Genomic DNA, 19,723 nt, shown 5'->3' on the forward strand with positions numbered 1-19,723 from the left:
CGTCAAGGCGCTGCAGGATGGCCCATGGGGGGTAAATAGTATAGTGACTCCTGGGGGGACCCCATACATTTACTCGTAACCCATGTGGGTGTAGCTGGTCACTTTTGGGTGGCCGACTCCGTTGTAAAAAGTGCAGAACTAAATCACTGTCGTTCTTATAAATTTCACCGTAGAAATTTAAATCAATCTCTGAAACATGTGAAAAAGGGAAAAAACATTTCGGTCAATGGACCATTCGATTCATCGGTTTTGAGACCACAGGAAATGGTGTAGTCTTGGCCGTTTTGAGCAATTCGTCTCACCTAGTTTGAGTAATCCCGTTGGCCTTAAATTCGCGATCATCTGCCGTTATCTACGAAACCGCGAATTGGAAAAAATCGTGTTTTATTGTTATTTTGTTGGCACTAATCACGACGCATAAAAACATGATTGTTTCGTCGTTAACATGTGATTAGAGGAGTTGACAAGCGTTAAAGTAATACTTGGGTATTGGTAATGAGGTGAAGCGTGTTTTTTGATTATCGAGCAGTTTCTGCTTAATTAAATCGATTATGACAAAAAGGTAATGTAATGTAGAGGAAGTGGATATCGAAAGTTTTAAGAACTATCCTGGTCGCGGTGTGTGATCCATTTCTCATAATAAATTACGAATTGGAAAAATAAATATAAATGTAACGGTAGCTCGGTGCATAATAAAGTCGGTTTGGTGAGACCGTTAGCGCGATAATTATTGATATTGATTAGATTTGAATCAGATTAGCTCGTTTTGTTGTGGTTTACTTCCTTGAAGAGCTCCGCACCCATTTCCAAAATTTGGGTCCATTCCAATTTGCGTGTAAAACAGCACAATGCACCTGAAAGGTGGCGCTAGTTGGCCGGAGAAAATTTTCCACACTCGCATGGTTCATCGATTTTACATTTAGAACCTGTTGCTTCGTAAAAAATAATTCGTAACTCTCCGAATTTTGGATCGGGGTTTGAATCGTAATTGGAGATTTTGGTATGATATAAATGAGTGACGGCTTGAATGGTCCGGAAAGAAATTTGATATTTTAAATGAATGGGGTGCCGGCGATATTAATTGTAGTATCCCATGAAAGAATCTCAAAATAAAACTCCCACAAGCGTTCTTTACAATTGACGGTTTTGTCCGTGAATAATCCACGCACAAAGACATAAACTCCGAATAAAGTCATCAATTTTCACGGTCTGACTCCTAATAAACGCGATTTGAAAATTAATAACCAAATGACTCAAAAAATAATTGAAGTCGGGGAAAAACAGCCGAACTGATGCAATTACATCGATTGGAATCGATTACCTGAAATCACGATCACGTTTTTTACTCGAAAATAAATATTCAATTATCAACGCATCGCTCGCTCGAAAACTAACAAAATAGCGCAAATATTTGAATTGGGCTTGTATTAATTGCCGGCTAGGTGAATTTTTTATGCGCCAAACCAAATTTAGAAAATTTGTTTGAGGTCACTCCGGCCGCAGACTAATGAAACTGTCACGCAGTGTAAATACGATTTGATTTGACCACCAACAAATTTGCCTTTTTGGGCAAACACATGCAAACTCGCAAGGACACAGGTTGCAAGTTAAGCAACTTATCCCTATCTGGCGGAATAATTAGCAAAGAAAGATTAGATTACACACAAGCGGGCTTTATTTCTCGCCTCAAGCTCTCATTCCTACTTCTGCGAAGTATAAAATATTATCAAGCATTTGTCTTTCGCGATGACTATCGCAAAACAAGTCGAACTTTAACTTTACTCGGCTCATTTTTCCAAAATCATCAGTAGTCGGGGTCGACTTCTAAAAGCAATTTCTAATTTGTTTGATCGCTAAGAGAAAAGATGACGTGGAGAGAGTGCGGATTGAAGCTCGAACGGGCGAGGAACGTAAGTGGCAACAGACGCTGTGCGAGTCGAGGGTGTCAGGAGCGAACCTCCTTGGGGATTCCCCAAGCAATCTCGGTCGTTTCCTCCCCAAGCGGCAAGACTCAATTAAACTTTAAGATGATATGCAAGCGCCCCACCACCCTTCCCCATTCTTGTGCCTTTACTATGTTCTCGCCGCTCGAAAGACTACCGGTCCATCAGCCAGCCCGACCCGGAATTCCGGAATTTAAACCGGAAAACACTAATACACCATATCCTCGAGACTCGGCCACCGCGCCTATTGTGCCCTATCCGCACTTTTTCAACCAAAACCGAAGAAAAACGACTATTAACTCGTAAAGATGTCCCAGATTTTGCAATTAAACGCTAATGCAAGTTGCCACGACTGCTGATGAAGGACTAGCAAGGATTAGGTTATTAGGCATTTCTATAGATTTAACGAAAATGTTGATTTTTTATTTGCAATAAGTCGCAACAATTATTTAGGACACATAACATCGGAAGTGCCTCAGGGGTCAATCCAGGGTCCAATCCTTTTTTAAATTTATACGACCGTAAATATAGTACCGATTAGAAAATATTAAAATTGTGAAGCTTTTGCAGACGAAACGCATGTAGTAAGACACTAGTCGTATGCACTATGCAGATAATAAATTTTATATTTTGCATCTAAAAACTTATTGAAAAATAATATTAATATTTCTATTGTTAATACTAAATAAATTCTTGGAAATACAAAGAGCCTAGGAGTGGTCATTGATCTGACTGTCATTATCCAAATAAGTTTTATCTTCTTGAAACTTTTATAGTCAAATTACCACATCTTAAATTTCAAAATGAGAAAAAAACTTGCTATATTTTTTATACAGAAATATAAGAATGTTGGTTGACATTAAAGCCATGTACTATTTATAAATAACTTGACATTGTTAAGAATGGCTTTCCCTTGACTAAACCTAAACTCAGAACCGGTTTGGCTTCTCTCGTATTGAAAAACTAGTTCAGTTCGACTTACGTTAAACTTAATAACCGGTTTGTGTCGAGTAGGGAACCGGTTTGGCTTGTCTTAGAACCAAAAACCAAACTGGTTTTTGTCGAGTTAAACTTAAGTTACACTTAATAACCGGTTTGCGTTGAGTAGGGAACCGGTTTAGCTCGTCTTAGAACCAATAACCAAACCGGTTTGTGTCAAGTAAAACTTAAGTTAGACTTAATAACCGGTTTGCGTCGAGTAGGGAACCGGTTTGGCTTGTCTTAGAACCAAAAACCAAACTGGTTTTTGTCGAGTTAAACTTAAGTTACACTTAATAACCGGTTTGCGTTGAGTAGGGAACCGGTTTAGCTCGTCTTAGAACCAATAACCAAACCGGTTTGTGTCAAGTTAAACTTAAGTTAGACTTAATAACCGGTTTGCGTCGAGTAGGGAACCGGTTTGGCTTGTCTTAGAACCAAAAACCAAACTGGTTTTTGTCGAGTTAAACTTAAGTTACACTTAATAACCGGTTTGCGTTGAGTAGGGAACCGGTTTAGCTCGTCTTAGAACCAATAACCAAACCGGTTTGTGTCAAGTTAAACTTAAGTTAGACTTAATAACCGGTTTGCGTCGAGTAGGGAACCGGTTTGGCTTGTCTTAGAACCAAAAACGAAACCGGTTTTTGTCGAGTGGGGACCAAGACTGGATCTAGGGTGTATGCGTGATTAATCCGGTAATAAGGGATAAAGTGCGTGGATAGAAATGACGAAGAGAGATAAAGAAACGAAGGGTCAGGGCAGGTCTCGGAGCGGAGCTCAGTGTTCGTACCGCAAGTGAGTCGCATGGGGCGTCGCAGTACAGTAACTTTTAATTCCCTATTTACCAGTCTCCTACGGACGGTATAAGCTTTTTTCAGGAATCTGGCATGTTTTTGATTGCTCGGGTCGGGCTGGCGGGCCCTCTGCGACTATAACGGCTCCGAATGACCCTCCAAACACCCATAATACCGCTGCTAATGTTTTCTACCTTCAGAATTAACCTGAGGAATACGGATGTTAGTAATTAGAGCTCGAATGCAGTCTTTTCTTTTCCCGAACTCAAACCGCATTCGAATTGTTCGATTGTTCAACCGCCTCGAGTGGGGTTACACTGATTTGTCTTTTGTGAATTGAGATTTAAGAGACCAACTCTCCGACGCCCCACATCCTTAATAACGAATTTTAATATTTCGAAATTGCGTGAAATTTCTTTGCAAGCCAACGATGAATATGAGGGGAGGTATGAGTGCATTGGTGCGCATTTCGGTCCAGTTCCGATTACCGCCGAGTTTTAAAAACATATAATTCTGGGTTTATGAAAGCAGCCATGTCTGTGGGCCCAGATCGGTGCTAGTCGAGGCCTTCGGGAGCAATCGGCCCGCTGTTGTATTACTGTCTAATTCAATGCATTACTGGTGCCTTGTAACTGGTCCCTAGGGCCCTATTGCTCCGTTTGGGCGTTGTGCAATTGTCCGACGCTATCGACGCCATGCTAGGCGCCATCAGCCATCCGAAGACGCCGACACATCCAACCCACTTACCCTCAAATCTATAAAAAATCCACCACGCAATTACATTTCCTCACCCAGTGGCATATTACAAAAACAACAAACTTAAAAAGATGTCACCTTATATCGTATTTTTCTATAAGAAAAACAACTTAACCAATGCTTAAGATCAAGAAGCTTTTTAGCGAAATATAACGAGAAGCGCAAAAAGTCAAAAAAAGGAAAAATTGTCGAAATAAGTAAAAAAACGCAATTATTTTGCAAATTTTCATAAAACTTCACGGAATTGTCACTGAACTGAATCGAAAGTGCTGTCAGTTCTGCTTTTTACGAGCTTTTCAAGAATTTTTTATTAAAAATACCAAGTAGTTGTTGATCTGTATTAAAGACGTTGTAACTTTTCCTGTGAGTTTGTTTAATATTCATTTGAAATAAAAACCCATTTTTTTAACGTACAACTTTTGATAATTTGTTAATAGTAACACTAAAGAGCAAGAAGCTTTTTAGCGAAATTTGCACAGAAACTCAAAAAGTCAAAAAACAAAAAATTGTTAAAATGAATAAATAAAACGCAATTATCTTGCAAAATTTTGATAAAAACCCACCGAAAGGTCACTGAATTGGTTTGAAAGTGATGTCAGTTTTGCTTTTTACGAGCTTTATACAAAATTTTGTCACGAAATTCCAAAAAATTGTTGAACTGTATTAAAAGCGGTGTAACGTATTCTGAGCGTTTGTTTAAGACTCATTTGGAAGAAATAATAACTTAGTTTTTTTTAAAGTCGCAAAACTTTAGATAAATTGGTAATATATAGTAAGACTGAAAAGCAAGAAGGTTTTTGCGAAATTTAGTCAAAAAAACAAAAATCTGTCGAAATGAGTAAATAAAACGCAATTATTTTGCAAAATTTTGAGAAAAATACACCTAAAAGTCGCTGAACTGGGTCGAAGGTGTTGTCAGTTTTGTTTTTTGCGAGCTTTTTTTATAAATTCTGGTCAAAAAACACTAAAAAAATCAATAAACTGTATTAAAAGTGGTGTAACTTTTTAAAAATTCTCGAAAAATCTCAAAATTAGTTTAATTAAGCAAATTATTGAAGTAAAAATGCAGTTTATTTTACTAAGCCTGGTTGAAAAATCAATATAGTGGAACGAAAATGATAAACTTTTTCATTTTTGAGTTATATTAGCATATTTTTCAATCAAAAGTGTAATTATTTAGCAAAATTTTGTCAAAAATTATCGGAAAATCACCAAGTGGGGTTGAAAATGATGCCTTTAGCAGGCATTCAAACACGTTTTTGTTTTTGCAAATGGGTTCAAAGATGGCATTTCATATAAAAACGCAATTATTTTGCAAAATTTTATTTTAAATTTTAGCTTTATTTTTGTTCCGCTTAAATAATTGTCGTATTTTACAAACAGAATTTTTGATAAAAATTTGTTCACCGGGTGGTGTAACTGTACACCCACATTTCCGCCACAGTTCTCTCCCGACATTAGAAAAATATAAGCTTGTGTCTTCGGATGCGTTGGTTTTAATAAAAACGTGATGTCCCACTTGAGGTAGTATAGTCATAAGTACATATTCGCTGTGTGAGAAACAAAACTTTAGTGCTGTTTTGTGGCAATATCGGCTTCTAAGGGACCATTCAAGCATTGTTTCCTAACAATAACATTCCTCCTTACAAACCACGAGAGCGAACCAACACTGCGAACGACCGAACAACCCTACGAGGAGGACTCACGAGAAAAACTATTTAAATGTCAACACCAAATTGATAATTCAATTACAACCCCCTATAAACGCAAACAATTCTTTGCCTTCCTCCTGATGCAAAATGAACAGCGCTCAACTGTGCGCTCTCAAAAAATTTGATTTCGTGAACACATAGTGTTCGATTTATTTTCTGTCATGCCACCAACAGTGCACTGTGCCCCGCTGGGGTTTCAGCACCCTTCTGTGAAATCCGGCGATCAACAGGGGGCGCATATACAGGCTGCTCAAGACGCACCAACGCAAAGTGTTTATATACAGACTGAGTTTAAAGCATATTCTTGTTGTTGTAATTTTTCAAAATAACCAAAAACAATCGCCCTTTATAAAGTAAGACATAAACAATATAAGCTTTTTAACTCAAAATATTTTTTTTAAGTTTCTTAACTTTTTTAATTACTATTAAGAACATTTAAAACACTTTGTTTTTTAAGCATTTTACCTCTGTTGTCTTTTAAAAGTCAGCATTTTCTAAACATTTTTCCCTGTTTGGAAGTTTGTACAGCCCTGTTTTTAAAAGTATATCTAAAAAGCAACATTCTAAGGATTTTGCCTTAAGTTAAAAACTTTTTAAAAGCTTTTAGTTAACTTGCTTTGTTGTCTGTCTGTCGTCATATTTTTGGGGCCAAATTTGAAAGGGTTTCCGTTGTCCCAATGAATTGAAATTTTGCATACTTAATTAATTTGCGTGAAAATGCAATCCTATGTGCTTAATGTGTTTTCAATACTAACAGCTGTTTTCTATCACATACTACTAAACAAGTTTGCACAAATCAGCAAAATAATGGTGTACAATAATACGGCGAAACTAAATCTCAGAGAAAAAAACGTTTAGAATAAGTAAAGACTAAAAAGCAATAAATAAAAAAAATATTGTTTTTTTAGAAAAAAGCTTTTATTTAAAATGTAATGTAAAATATTGTAAAAATGTGCTAGTATCTGAAGAATTTACCAAAATAAGTTTGTATAGCTCATGCTCAAGATTTTTTAAATAGACTTTAGAAATTCTTCTTGAATTTCAAGTGATCTACACCAGTGAGTTGGTCAAAAATGCGCCTGCTTGCCGACTTAATTCTAGAAAATTCGCCAAATGCAACGCAGATAAATATGTAATGATGTAAACGTTATATCTGCGACACGAATTCATGCAGCAAATGATAGCCATTCCCGTGAATAAAAGCCTGCACGTGATCCAGTTACTGCACCTGCTATTGGTGCCATTCCGAATATTTTGACCAGGGGCGTAGTAAAAATCCCAATCAAAATGATTTAGCTAATCGAAATCTTGTTCCTCTTTCTTGTGTAAGTTTTCTCCAATTTCCTCGCCTTGTCATACATATAAAAATAGTTTAATTATCAGGAATGGGTGGAAAAGTTCGTGGCGGAGGAATAGTTATAAATAATTTTGCATCTGCAGGAAGAAAGTAATCCCTGTGTTTTTACCCCGTGATTTGTAGGTCCGTACACGTGTTGATTTTATGATCTTGCGTGTGCTTGCACAGATATAACCTTTTTAAATATTAACAAAACAAGGTGGGGAAGTCGTTAAACTTCTCCTATGAGAAAATGATACTGCATGGGAAAATCACACAGCACTTTTACTGTCACAAATTTGCATTTTATAGAAATTGATTCCTAATTTATGGGGCATAAATGGCTCGGACCCGTAGATTAAATGGAATTGGTTCAATTGGCGATAATCGGGCGTAAACGTGTGACAGATGTCTTGCACGAAATAAGTGCGAGACCAATTGGGCACTTAAATATGCACAGACTTTCTGTCGCATCGATTTTGGTGCCCGTATTTTAGTTTGAAATGTTGTGTGTCACTAAGTTTCAATTAAATCAGGCAAAGCTAGAGAGAATGGCGTACACTGGACATAACAACATTTTACACTTAACATGTCCGCGAATTTTCAAACTCTGCACTCGTCACATGGTTCTGTGCTCATAATTAACTCTACTAATGCAGTTTTGTGTACATGTTCCCTCGATATCCCCTCATACCGCTTTCATTTGTATTTTATACTCCTGATTTAGAATGACATTACTTCAACTACTTTGATATGAGCGGCCGGCTTCAGCCGTTTCACGCAAAATCGGCCAAAATGTAAACGGTTTCAAGCAACGACTTTTATGTCCAATTCTCAACTCCGATTATAATAATCACGTAAAATTACACACGTTTAAAAAAATAGAATAGGCCAGGGGAGTGTTTCTAGCTCAACAAATTCCGAAGCTTTTCAATCAAAATGACATGTTTTATTGTTACGTGCGTCAAAAAGACAAATATCAGATTTGCGATTAAACTGGAGGTTTATTTCCGTCCAGCTTGGCCATTATTTATTCATTATGCAATAAGGGTTTGTGCGCGCACTCTAATGGTGCTAAAGAAGGGCACAACCCTGAAGATATTTGTTATGTAGCTTTACGTCACCCCCGTGTCTTCTACCCTTATTAGGACAATGCCCGGCGTAATAGAAAGAAATATGAATATTTAACCCGTGATGACCGTAACCGATCAAACTTTGATCCCGTAACGCTTATAACTAATTGACAAAAATCAACATTTAACTGACTCGGTTAAAATTGAAGAAGCATGTGAACACTCCGCTCACATTTGTTCACTGCAATAATTATTCCACTTGTCACCTGTTATTTATAATTAAGAAGATTTAAATATTGTTTAAGTGAATAACCGAGTCAGATAATCGATGCTTTTAACGGAGCACACGTCTCTCCTGGGCTTATACAACATTTAAAAGCATGTCTTTTTCAAGTTTGGACACTGGGATAAAGGGATTGTCACATCTAGTCTGCATTTTCGCATACATGATTAAAGGAAAAGGACAGCTTAAATTTTAATTAACATTCATTATTACTAAATCTGGATTTTTATTTTTGGCCAGGTGTGGCTCAGACAAGGCATTACTATTCTAGCACCTTCAAGATTTAAAAATTCAACGCAATTAAGCTGTTGATCAACAAATCATAACACAATACCCAGGTTTTTTAAATTTTAATTTGAAGGCTTAAAAAGTAACCATTCATTTTTGAGCACATTTTCGAAATCAAAACAAAAGTTTTGGATTAATTTCGACTACTTTTGGCTGAAAAATTACGAAACTTAATTCAAATCGATGTTCTCTTAGCTTCTTTTAAGCAAAATTTTCTCAAAAATCAACTGAAGAACTACAAAATTTTACGAAAAATATTATTTTTATGTTTTCAAGCAATAAGTAACAACGTGTTAATTGTACATAATAAGTTATTTTCGCATTTTCTTGTAAGAAACATGAAACATCACTAAATTTAGTCGAATATAGCCTTCGTTTTAATTTTTCGAACGTTTTGATTTTGTTGTAGCAAGTGGAAATTTCACCATACTAGATTAATTTTTTTTAATTTCGTTAAAACTAAGTGAAAATTTGGTTATTTCGATCTGTTTTCATACGTTTTAGAACAAAAAATATCATTTTTTGTGTTTTCATTGTTTTTTAACGAAAAGCAAAAATATTTGCAAAATTTTATTCAAACTAAACTGATAAGAATCAACAAAATAGACCAAAATAAATTTTGAGCATGTTTTCAAACCAGAAACGGAATTATTTTGCCCAGTTTCGTAAAAGCGGACTAAAAAGGCACGCAGTTACATTAAAATAGGTGTCTTGCTTAATTTCCTCCTACTGGTCTTGAAATAAAAATTATAACTTTTCCAAAAATTTTCTTTAAGTAAATCACTGAATTAAATCAAAATTAATGTTGTTTTTGGGTCAATAATTACATAATTCTTGTCTTTTTTGAGTGTACAGTTGATTTTTTTTTAACCAGAAACAGAAGTGCTAGCAAAATTTTATTCAAACTAAGCTGAAGAATTAATCAATTTTTTGTGACTGATTTTCAGATTTTCTTTCGAAAAATTTCGGTAAATTTTTGAAAAATTGACAAATTTGGACAAAAGTTAGTTTTTAAACCTAAAATTCATTTATTTTATCAGATCTGGCCAAAACTCACCTTAAAATTACAAAAATTAAATGAAACTGTTGTTACTTTCCTTGTTTCACTCGATTTAGTTTGTTTTTAAACGAAATTTCGTCAAGAATAAGCTATAAATGAAGCTTAGTCGAAAAAAGAGTTATTCCTAATTTTTTCAAGCTATTAAACACGTTTTTAAGCTGAAAAATCACCTAATTAGGCCAAAGCTCAAAAATGATATTTTTCGGTTTCTGCGTAATTATTTCAAGTATAAGTAAAAAAATCGCCAAAACTTGTAATTAATATTCATCATTTTTGTTCATTAATTCGCAGTGGCAGTTATTCTAAACAAAAATGAAAACAATCCGGGTTTTGTTGCTATGTGACAAATTTTAATCGCATATTAAAACTTATTTTGTATCATGTGAATAATTAATTAGGTAAATTCAGTATTTAATTTAATGAAACGTTTTGTCATTTTCTGGACAAGAGTCGGAAGTAATAAAAAAAATGTAAAATTACTTTCGGTGCGATTTCCTCAAAATTCTTTCGACGAAGATTAGCGGATTCAGCACCCAAAAGCATTAAAGGAGCAAAAGGGTGAAAATGTGGTCAGCGTTTGGAGCTGCTACTTACGTCTCAAGTGCTGTGCTTCTAGGTCGTCCTCCTCCTGAGGATCTGTAAGCAGAAGAAGCTTAATATAATTTTGCGAATCGATGTTAGGGTCAGTATAAATGGTAATGAGTTGTGAATTTTGTATGGTGTAGTAATGAAAGGTTGAAGTAGTGCGCTAATATTTATAAATTCCTACACAGCGCGGTGTAATATGTAACATTTTACGGAGGAAGAAGAATAAGTTATGACATAGAATGTCCCTTGAGATATCCAAAGCCCGAGCAAGAATTCCCCCGAGTACACTATGCGCAAGGCGGCAGAAAATTAATGCATTCTCCTGGGAAATCGAACCTCTCTGTCCCGCGTGGTTTTGCCTGTTGGCAGCTGTACATCTTTGCTATTTGATCAACTTTTCGTTATCTCTTTACTTTAACACGTTTGAGAATACCGCATTTAAACGCGGCTCGATCTGGGTCCAATCGATATCGATGGTACATTTGACAATTCCCGGACGGCGTAATTAGGATCGCTTTCGTCACACCTCGGACAATTACATTTTTCACCTGGAAACGCTCATAAACAAATACATTTCGTGCTAGTGCGCATATCTAAGCAACTCCGGGGGGACGCGCCCGGAATGCCTCTGTGGCCCCAGCCCGCACAGCATATGTTCACATGTATCCAGCCAGCGCCAAAAACTCTGATTAGTTAGGTTCCCGAGGGTAATCCCCGGCCGAGTGGTGCTATCCCGCGCCGCGGCTGCGACCCCGATACGCGGCAAAGAACCGGACAAAATTACCAGAATTAACCAAATGCAGCCTCATCGATTTCTAATTGCGGAACTCTGATGGATTCAAGACGCTCCGACTTGCGGCGATATAAATTTTCAAGTCCGATCCTGTTCGCCAACTCTTCATGATTAGCTCCTACTAGCGCATGAATAATATCCGAGATTAGGACATCTCTCTTGCTCCTGTTTCCAAGCAATCATCATCTAAATATTCACCGGATTTCAACCGAAGGTACATTTAAATCCCAACTGGATCAAATCGAAATTTTATACCCAAACTTAAGTCCAGAAGCACCGAATTCGAATCCTAGAATAGGCCACTTTTTTTTTTTAAAAACATATACAGGATGATTCTTTAAGGGCCTACAGTAAAGAGTGTTTAACTTCTAATATACGATTTAAATCGACCATTTTGACTAAATTATTTTCAAAATGGCTGAGCTTTTGCCATTGTTTTTGAAATATGTCATTTTTTTAGTTAAAATTTTTACTTGCAAGTGTTTATCTAAGATATCACAGTCCTTGAACCATTTGCGATAAATGAATATTTTTTTTGCATTCGATAGATTTGAAAAGTTTTTAATAATAATAATAATAATATTTATTTTATTTTCAACAGGTGAAACACCCAATTACAGAAAATAAACTTAAACTTAATGATCGTGCTGCAAGCAAAAACTAATAATTTAAATAAACTAAAACAAACTAATAATAATACTATAATAATAAATTAAGAAACAAGAACTAAAATTAAATTTTACCTAGCCACTAAAGTAACTAATTATATGATTTTTAATGTAATTAAATGAATGAAAATGAATATCACAACTACTGCTAATTTTGATAAAATTACTACACATATTACATATAAAGGTGATTTTAATAGAACATTCGTATTACAACTACAACTGTAAAAAGTCATGGGATGCCGTGAGTTAATTCTAGGAACCAGAAAAATTATCTTATTAACAAGAGCAATACAGTCAATCTTGTTGTTTAGTAATTTATGTAAAAATGCAATACTTGAGATAATTCTCCTAACTTCTAGAGAATTGATATTAAATGTCCTTAAAAGCACTAGTTGGTCACATCCTCTATCGGGGTAATTTTTAAAAGAAATATACCATAGCAGTTTCAAAAATTTTCTTTGGACTGATTCAATACTATTTATGTGTGTGGCATATATAGGTGACCAAATAATTGCACAATATTCTAACTTGGAGCGTACAAGGGCAAAAAATAAGACTTTTAAGGCTCTTAAATTAGTAAACTCTCTACAGTTGCGATAAATAAATCCTAAAGTTTTATACGCGCTATTAATAATATTTGTAATATGATTCACAAATAAAAGTTTGTTATCAAAGGTAACTCCTAGATCTTTAAATGTGTCTGTTCTTTGTAAAATGTGACCACTAACATTATAACTATACATGATCGGAATTTTCCTATTTGTGTAAGACATAATAAAGCATTTAGATATATTTAGGTTTAGCCTATTAGCTTTGCACCACTGGAGGAGATTGTTGATGTTATTCTGCAAGACTTGACAATCATTATCGGTTTTTATGATATTATAAAGCTTAAGGTCATCAGCAAATAGAAGACTGTTACAAGTTACTGCTGCAGTAATATCGTTTATAAATAATAGAAAAAGTAAAGGACCTAAATTTGAGCCTTGCGGCACTCCGGAAGTTGGTACGAAGCTAGAAGATAAACAGTTCCTGTATCTAACAAAGTGTTCACGATTAACAAGATAGGAAGTTAAGAGATCAAGCAGGAAGCTACTGAAACCTATGTGCCGTAATTTATCGAGAAGTATAAAATAATCCATTTGGTCAAACGTTTTCTAGAATTTTCAAAATTGTCAACTGTTAAAATTCATGGCTAGTATGATTTCAATTTTCTTTGTTTATTTGGTACATTCTAAAATGCTCTTGGCGTCAAATAAGTTATTATTCTTATTATTATTATAAAATAAAAAATGTCTGTTCGTATTGCGGCTCATTTAAACATCAATAATGGTCTTTTTTAAATCGTTGGAACAGCTTGTATTTTGCGAACAGTTCGACAGGGGCCAGTTAAAATTGTGAGCAAAAATCGTGCCGAGGTAGTAGTCAGTGTGCGAAATTGTTGAGATGAAGCGTTCGAGTTGATGTGTAACGTGAATGACGTCGTGTTTTCATATTTACATTTTTAAAATACATTTACGGTTCCTATATTACAAAACGTAATCCATCAGGCACTCAAGATCTGTCTCTAAATCGCAACTCCCCAATGATCATCTTAATGTTAGCGAAGGGATGAGGAGAGCATTATGTAGGTATATTGACAGGAGAAAGGTAGAGAGAGGAGAGAGTATTTTTGCAAAAACAGGAATTAATTCGGCAGAGCCGGAGTCGGGGTAAATAGTATAAATATAAGTGCGGTAAATAATGAGTGGGTAATTTGTGTTTGTGCCGAAGTTGAAGTCTTGGCACCGCGAGGCAGGTAACTAAATAATACACAAGATAAAGCGAGCAAAAGCACCAGCAGACGAGACTTAGCTTAGCATGAAAATAAGTTAGGAAAGGGATTGGAAGATTGCGCTGTGAGGTCCACAGGGACCTACATAAGAAATGAGATAAAGTAACCGACGAAGAACGGTGGCAAAATTGTCATATTTCCATCTCCGTCTAATTAGCATTCTTGGAGTAGACATTTCGCAAGATCCAAGAGTTGGTCCCGGCCGGTCTCCTTGGGGATTTCAGACGCCTGCAACACTAACATGTCACCTCGGTCTTTACTACGCCAAATACGATGCTTCGATCTCGCTATCCCGGGATGTGTTTGTCGCTGGACGCCTTTCGAGCTATTTTTATATCTATTTAACGATATTGTTTAGCGATCCTTTAGAAACTTTTAGTCCAGGGACTTTCAATTCGGCTTTGTGCTTTTATGTCTCTGCTGGGACTTCAAAATGATCCCAAACACAAAAGCGAACATTTTTAACTAAATCGAGCCACACTTCCACAATCTCATTAAATATTGCACTAATCACACAGCAAACATATTGCTTATGATAATCCTCGCCACAATTTCTATTCGATTTTAATCCATTAATATATAATTCAGTAAAATTCCCCTAATCCTCGTCTCTGGAAAATACACGTTATATACATCTTTCGAAGGGCCAGTTACTCTCAAAGGACCTATAAAATGATAGTGGTGTGTATTTAAATTCTCATAACTGCGGCTCTTATTACACCACCTAATGTGTTCTCCTATGCCAGATTCCTGCTAAATTATAGACAAGATTTTGCGAATGGCCCACAAACGCCCAAATTAAACAAAACATTACCTTCAAAAAATTATCACTTTACCTTAATTAATTTATTTCAGTCTCAGTAATGCAACATGTGCTATTGCACCTCCGGGAATACTAAAAGTACTATCTTGATTTTTTACAAACAGCTTACCCAACTCGCACAAACGAAATTTTACGACTTTGAATTTAACTGCAATTTTACCATTCAAACAGTTTAATTACTCAACAGAAAAATAAAAATTTATACAACAAAATTTGATAAGCCAATCTAACTCAATAATTAAATATTGATATTTATTTAAAGAACAGAAGATACCTACATGTACAGGCTGTCCCAAAACGATCTGAAAAGGCTCCATAACTTGTTTACTATTAGACATTCTGACTTTTTCTCTTTTTTTTTTAGATTATTGCTGCGTTTCTGCTGCATATTTTAAAAATACCTATTGCAGTATATATTATACAAAGTGTTCTAGAGCTAAGTTTTTTCAAATTAGACACCTATATTTTATTGTATTTTTGGGTGTATGTTTAAACTTGTTTTCTATGTTATTTTAACATTTTTATATTTATTTATTCGTTTTACTTTTGTATGTTCATTTACTTCTTTATATTTTTTAAAACTTCTAGGCTTGTTTTGGCGTAATTTTTGGAAATATTTAAAATGAGTGAGCTAATTCAGTCGCGATTTCGTGTTTTTTTGGTGGTTGGTAAGTTCCCACCCAAACTCGCCCGTAGTTCGAATTTCGTCGAGAAAGTCTTTTGATAAAAAAGTTGGTCGAGTTGGTTTTTGGCGTCGATTTGGTGGCACAGTGGGTGTTTTCAATCATGCTCGAGTGTTCAGTCAGAATGAAAACCGAATGGAAATTATTTTATTATATCTTTCATTTCAGAATTCCGGCTCTCAAGCTTTTAAAGCTCCCAAGAGTTTCGGTATTAGAAAACTGAATTTACCTGTGAATTTGGCTAAGTTGTTTTCGCCACACCACATATGTAAATAAATACGCCTTTAAAAAATCAATGTTGGTCGGAATTTGTGGTAGAATATTAGTTTGGCAATTTACAAACAGAATCCGCAAACCAATAATAATCATGTAGCAGAAATGACAAAGTTGTAGCGGGTTCGGGGCGCATATCTGTTAGTGAATGTGATTAATGGGGAGGTCCCTTGGGCTTACGCCCTGTTCCCTCGCCATCCTAGCACGACAGACGTTCCTCCAGGGAATTCTCGAACCCACAGGGCACGCCATCGCCCACCTTGCCGTACTCAAACCTGTCCGCTTGAAAAAAACAGACTTGCGTTTTATTCCAATTCAAGTAATTGCAACAGTTCGCATTTTACTTTCGAAGGCTTGGTATTTTTATGTATTTGTAACATGCGGGTGTTGCAATATACACTCGTCAATCTAATAATTAATCGACTGTCAACTCTCCAGAGGTTCGGCCAATGCAAATATTCGCATTCATTTCAGCCACCCCGTCCTATCTATTCTCCGGTCGATTGATTGCCCGGCACTAAAATGCTGTATTTCATTGCGCGACTAATTATTTGTATGTTACATCCGAAAGATCAATTGCCAGTCACAATATTATTTTTAATAACTTTCCACGCCGACACAGGCGGCTAAACAGATGCACAAAATGATATATCGGTAATTATAACAGTTCGTTAATGGCAATATTAATGATATAATTTTATGCTCTACAATCCATCGCCTGTCTCTTTCAAGTGAGCGAGTGTAAGCATAAATAGTGCCCCCTGTATATTTTTATTTAATCACAAAGCCTAGAATTTTTTCTAAGTATTAGCAAGCAAGAAAATAATTTAACACCGAATATTTTTTATTACATTAACTAATTGCTACCATAAATTTTGTATCTATTTATGGGTCAGGCAGAAGTCAGGATGAATTACGAGAAAGCAGCTTTTATATTCCGTACATTACAGTTAAATAAATCAACCAAATGTTCAATACTATGATGATAGTAACATAATAGGGCGTGTAAAGGAGCAAATTGTTGAATATTATTGGTTCTTTTTACAAAAAATGTAGAGACAACTTCTTTACAAAACTAGATAGAACTTCATCAGTTCCATAGGTATTTTCTCTAGTTCGATTTTGTCAATTTCATATCCAAGAGACCAAACGACACAGACAAAGTCTAATTTAGAACGAATAAAGGCAAAGTATAAAGTTTTTCAAATATTTATATTGGAAGTTTTTCCGTTTCTTATGATAAATCCCAAGGATTTTAATGATTCTTATGATCAATATGAGATCTAAATGTCAGCTTGCTGTCGAATGCGACGCCCAAATCTTTAACATTTTGTAGTCTTTTTAAAGAAACATTGTTGATAGTGGAGTGTAAAATTGTTACTGAAGGTTTATCAACAAGCCATTTGACGTGCACCAGTTAGCAACTTTAATTAGGTCTGTTTGCAAATTTAGACTAAACACGTTTTGTGATAGATTTTATAGTCGTCTGTATATAAAAATGTATTGCCTTAAGATTGGTGTAGACATCAAAAGCAAAAAACCAAAATAAAATGTCGCTTGTATTAATTTTGAAGTAAAACCGCGGTAAAAAACAACTTGGTCACGATCTTTTAAGTAAGAATTAAGAATGGTACAAACTAGGATGTTGATAACCCGATGTTTATAATTTTTGTAGAAGTATGCCGTGCAGGGCCGTTCTAATATATTTAGCGACATATTAACAGCAATGTGTCCCTCATAAGAAAATACATAAACGAGGAAAGAGTAAACTTTTACAAAAATTAAGAATCAATATAATAACAACAAAACAAAAATATAAAAAGCAAATAAGTAACATACGTACGTATTATAATACGTATTATAATATATGTATGAAAATAAAAGACCAAAGTTGGCTTTGAGAATATAATTTTAAAATGTTTTAAAAATGAACACTAACAAGTTGAAAAACTAATTATACTATTATAACAATAATGTATATCTATCCAAAAATATTACTCCGTAACGACCGATCTACTTCTGATATACATTTGCATATTCACTTAAAAATAGTATTAAATACAGTTAAATTTGTTTAATTACCTAAAATTACTAATAAATTGAGTGTATTTACAACGGTTTAACGAAATATGCAATACTGTTCGATTGGGGGTGTGCGCGGCCAATGTCCTGTTTGTGTGGTTTTGAATTAAGCAAATGGTAAAGTTTTTGATGGAACAGGAGTTTTGTTTGAATTGTTGTCCCAGGTGAGGTTTGGAATTTCGGCTCATGCCTCTGTGACCATCGTTCTGTCGGACTTGCGCTTCTAAACCTTCACCGCTGGCTATTGCCGTGTTCAGTGGCCCCATTCCGCTGTTCCAGCGTTCCGCTACCTCAGGGGTTTCAGGCCCGGCGAGCGCGACTCCCAAGGGACCCATGGATGACCATCATTGCATACATATACGGACGATATTGGTCGATAGATAAGCCCTCTCGCAACTAATACCACAAACACTAGACATCAACCCGCAACTCTTTTAAATAATAAACTTCAAAGAATGCGGTATCACGCTAATCACAATTTCGTCCTCCATGCAATTATATCGTAAAGTACGGAATTTTATGCACTTGCTATTTACATATCAAAGGTTTTTCTAACGTGACAATATTTTACTGCTGGGCGCGAGATAGCGGCCGCAGCTGAACAACCTGTAGACACCCACTTCTTCGGCGGAAATAATTAAACGAGGGATTAGGATGATGGACAAGTTAACTCGCAAGGAAATTGCGCACAAAGCCTGCATTTCTCGCGAAATATTTTGTCATGTCGATGGAAAGTTTAATTAGCAGAATCTGTTTTGAGTGTAAAATATCTAACAGTAATAATAGTAGTTTATACGTGGCAGTTGAGTTTGCAGAGTTAGCTACCAGGCGAGCTATACGACTCCCGGGGGAAAATGTCATGGGAGCGCATATTTCCCTGTCTGTACGTTGCCGTTCCCTGGACCCCTCACGCCTCCTGGGGCTCTCTGCCTCTCTCACCACCCAACGCTCGCAACCGCAATATCGGGGCCTTATACAGGGGGCACTTAATTGCAATTACCCAACCTTTTTAAATCCCTATACTCAAAAATCTAGCGCACTCATGGTACCACTTGTTCCCCTAATGTTGCTACAAATGATACAGTCATTACGACGGCTTTAATTAAGCTAATGCGCCACATTTCGACAAAAAATGCAAAACAGGACGGTGTTATCGGAAAAACGTTAAAATTCAAATTAATTTAGGAATCGTCCGTCTCGCTGGAAATTCATGTCACAAACACCTGTTAAACCACAGTGCGAGCGTTTTCAGGTGAGTTTCAAGACGACTCATTTAGTGTAATCAAAACTGTGTCTTAGCGGCAAGCACGTGGCGAATGCTAGTCGGCTTTTGGCGATTTACCTAATTTGGCAGGATTGGCTTGCTTCCGTCTGGACATATCTAACTTCTTTTGATTATTCCAAAACTGTTGCACAAACCAACACATTTATCCCGTTTTTGCAATCAACTTTGAGCGTTTCACTTTTGGATGCGGTGTTTGGTGTAATCATGACCCCATTTATCGCTCCGTTTTAAGTTGTCACGCACTGGATGTTGAACTGTTTCGGCAAAACGTAAATGGCAACGTGAACGGCATGTGTTGTGCTATGTAGCGTCGCGACGTTAATACAGGAACGGAGCTTAAACTGGACCGAGTCTAGTTTGATCACAAAAGCGCGCGCATTTGCATCCCGTGGGAATAACGGCGCGATGTTCACTGCTAGTACCCACTATCCTGGTGAAAACTTAATTGAATGATCACACATGATAACA

General features: G+C 36.0%; 1 protein-coding gene across 2 annotated transcripts in view; it reads right to left on the minus strand.

Annotated features, from left to right (window-relative positions):
* L (Lobe) overlaps positions 1–19,672 on the minus strand; it is a 31,645-nt gene extending 11,973 nt beyond the window's left edge. The window contains exons 1-2 of one of the 2 annotated variants that reach the window (XM_015977589.2): positions 19,313–19,672; positions 10,818–10,859 (exon numbers count right to left, since the gene is read on the minus strand). In XM_015977589.2, the coding sequence (XP_015833075.1) occupies positions 10,818–10,859; positions 19,313–19,397 (127 nt within the window). In that variant the 5' untranslated portion in view covers positions 19,398–19,672. The remainder of the gene's footprint in view (positions 1–10,817; positions 10,860–19,312) is intronic. The other variant, XM_015977635.2, reaches the window with a different exon arrangement.
* Positions 19,673–19,723: the final 51 nt, after the last annotated feature.

The sequence above is a fragment of the Tribolium castaneum genome, chromosome 10 (assembly GCF_031307605.1).
Source record: "Tribolium castaneum strain GA2 chromosome 10, icTriCast1.1, whole genome shotgun sequence".
Taxonomy (NCBI): domain Eukaryota; kingdom Metazoa; phylum Arthropoda; class Insecta; order Coleoptera; family Tenebrionidae; genus Tribolium; species Tribolium castaneum.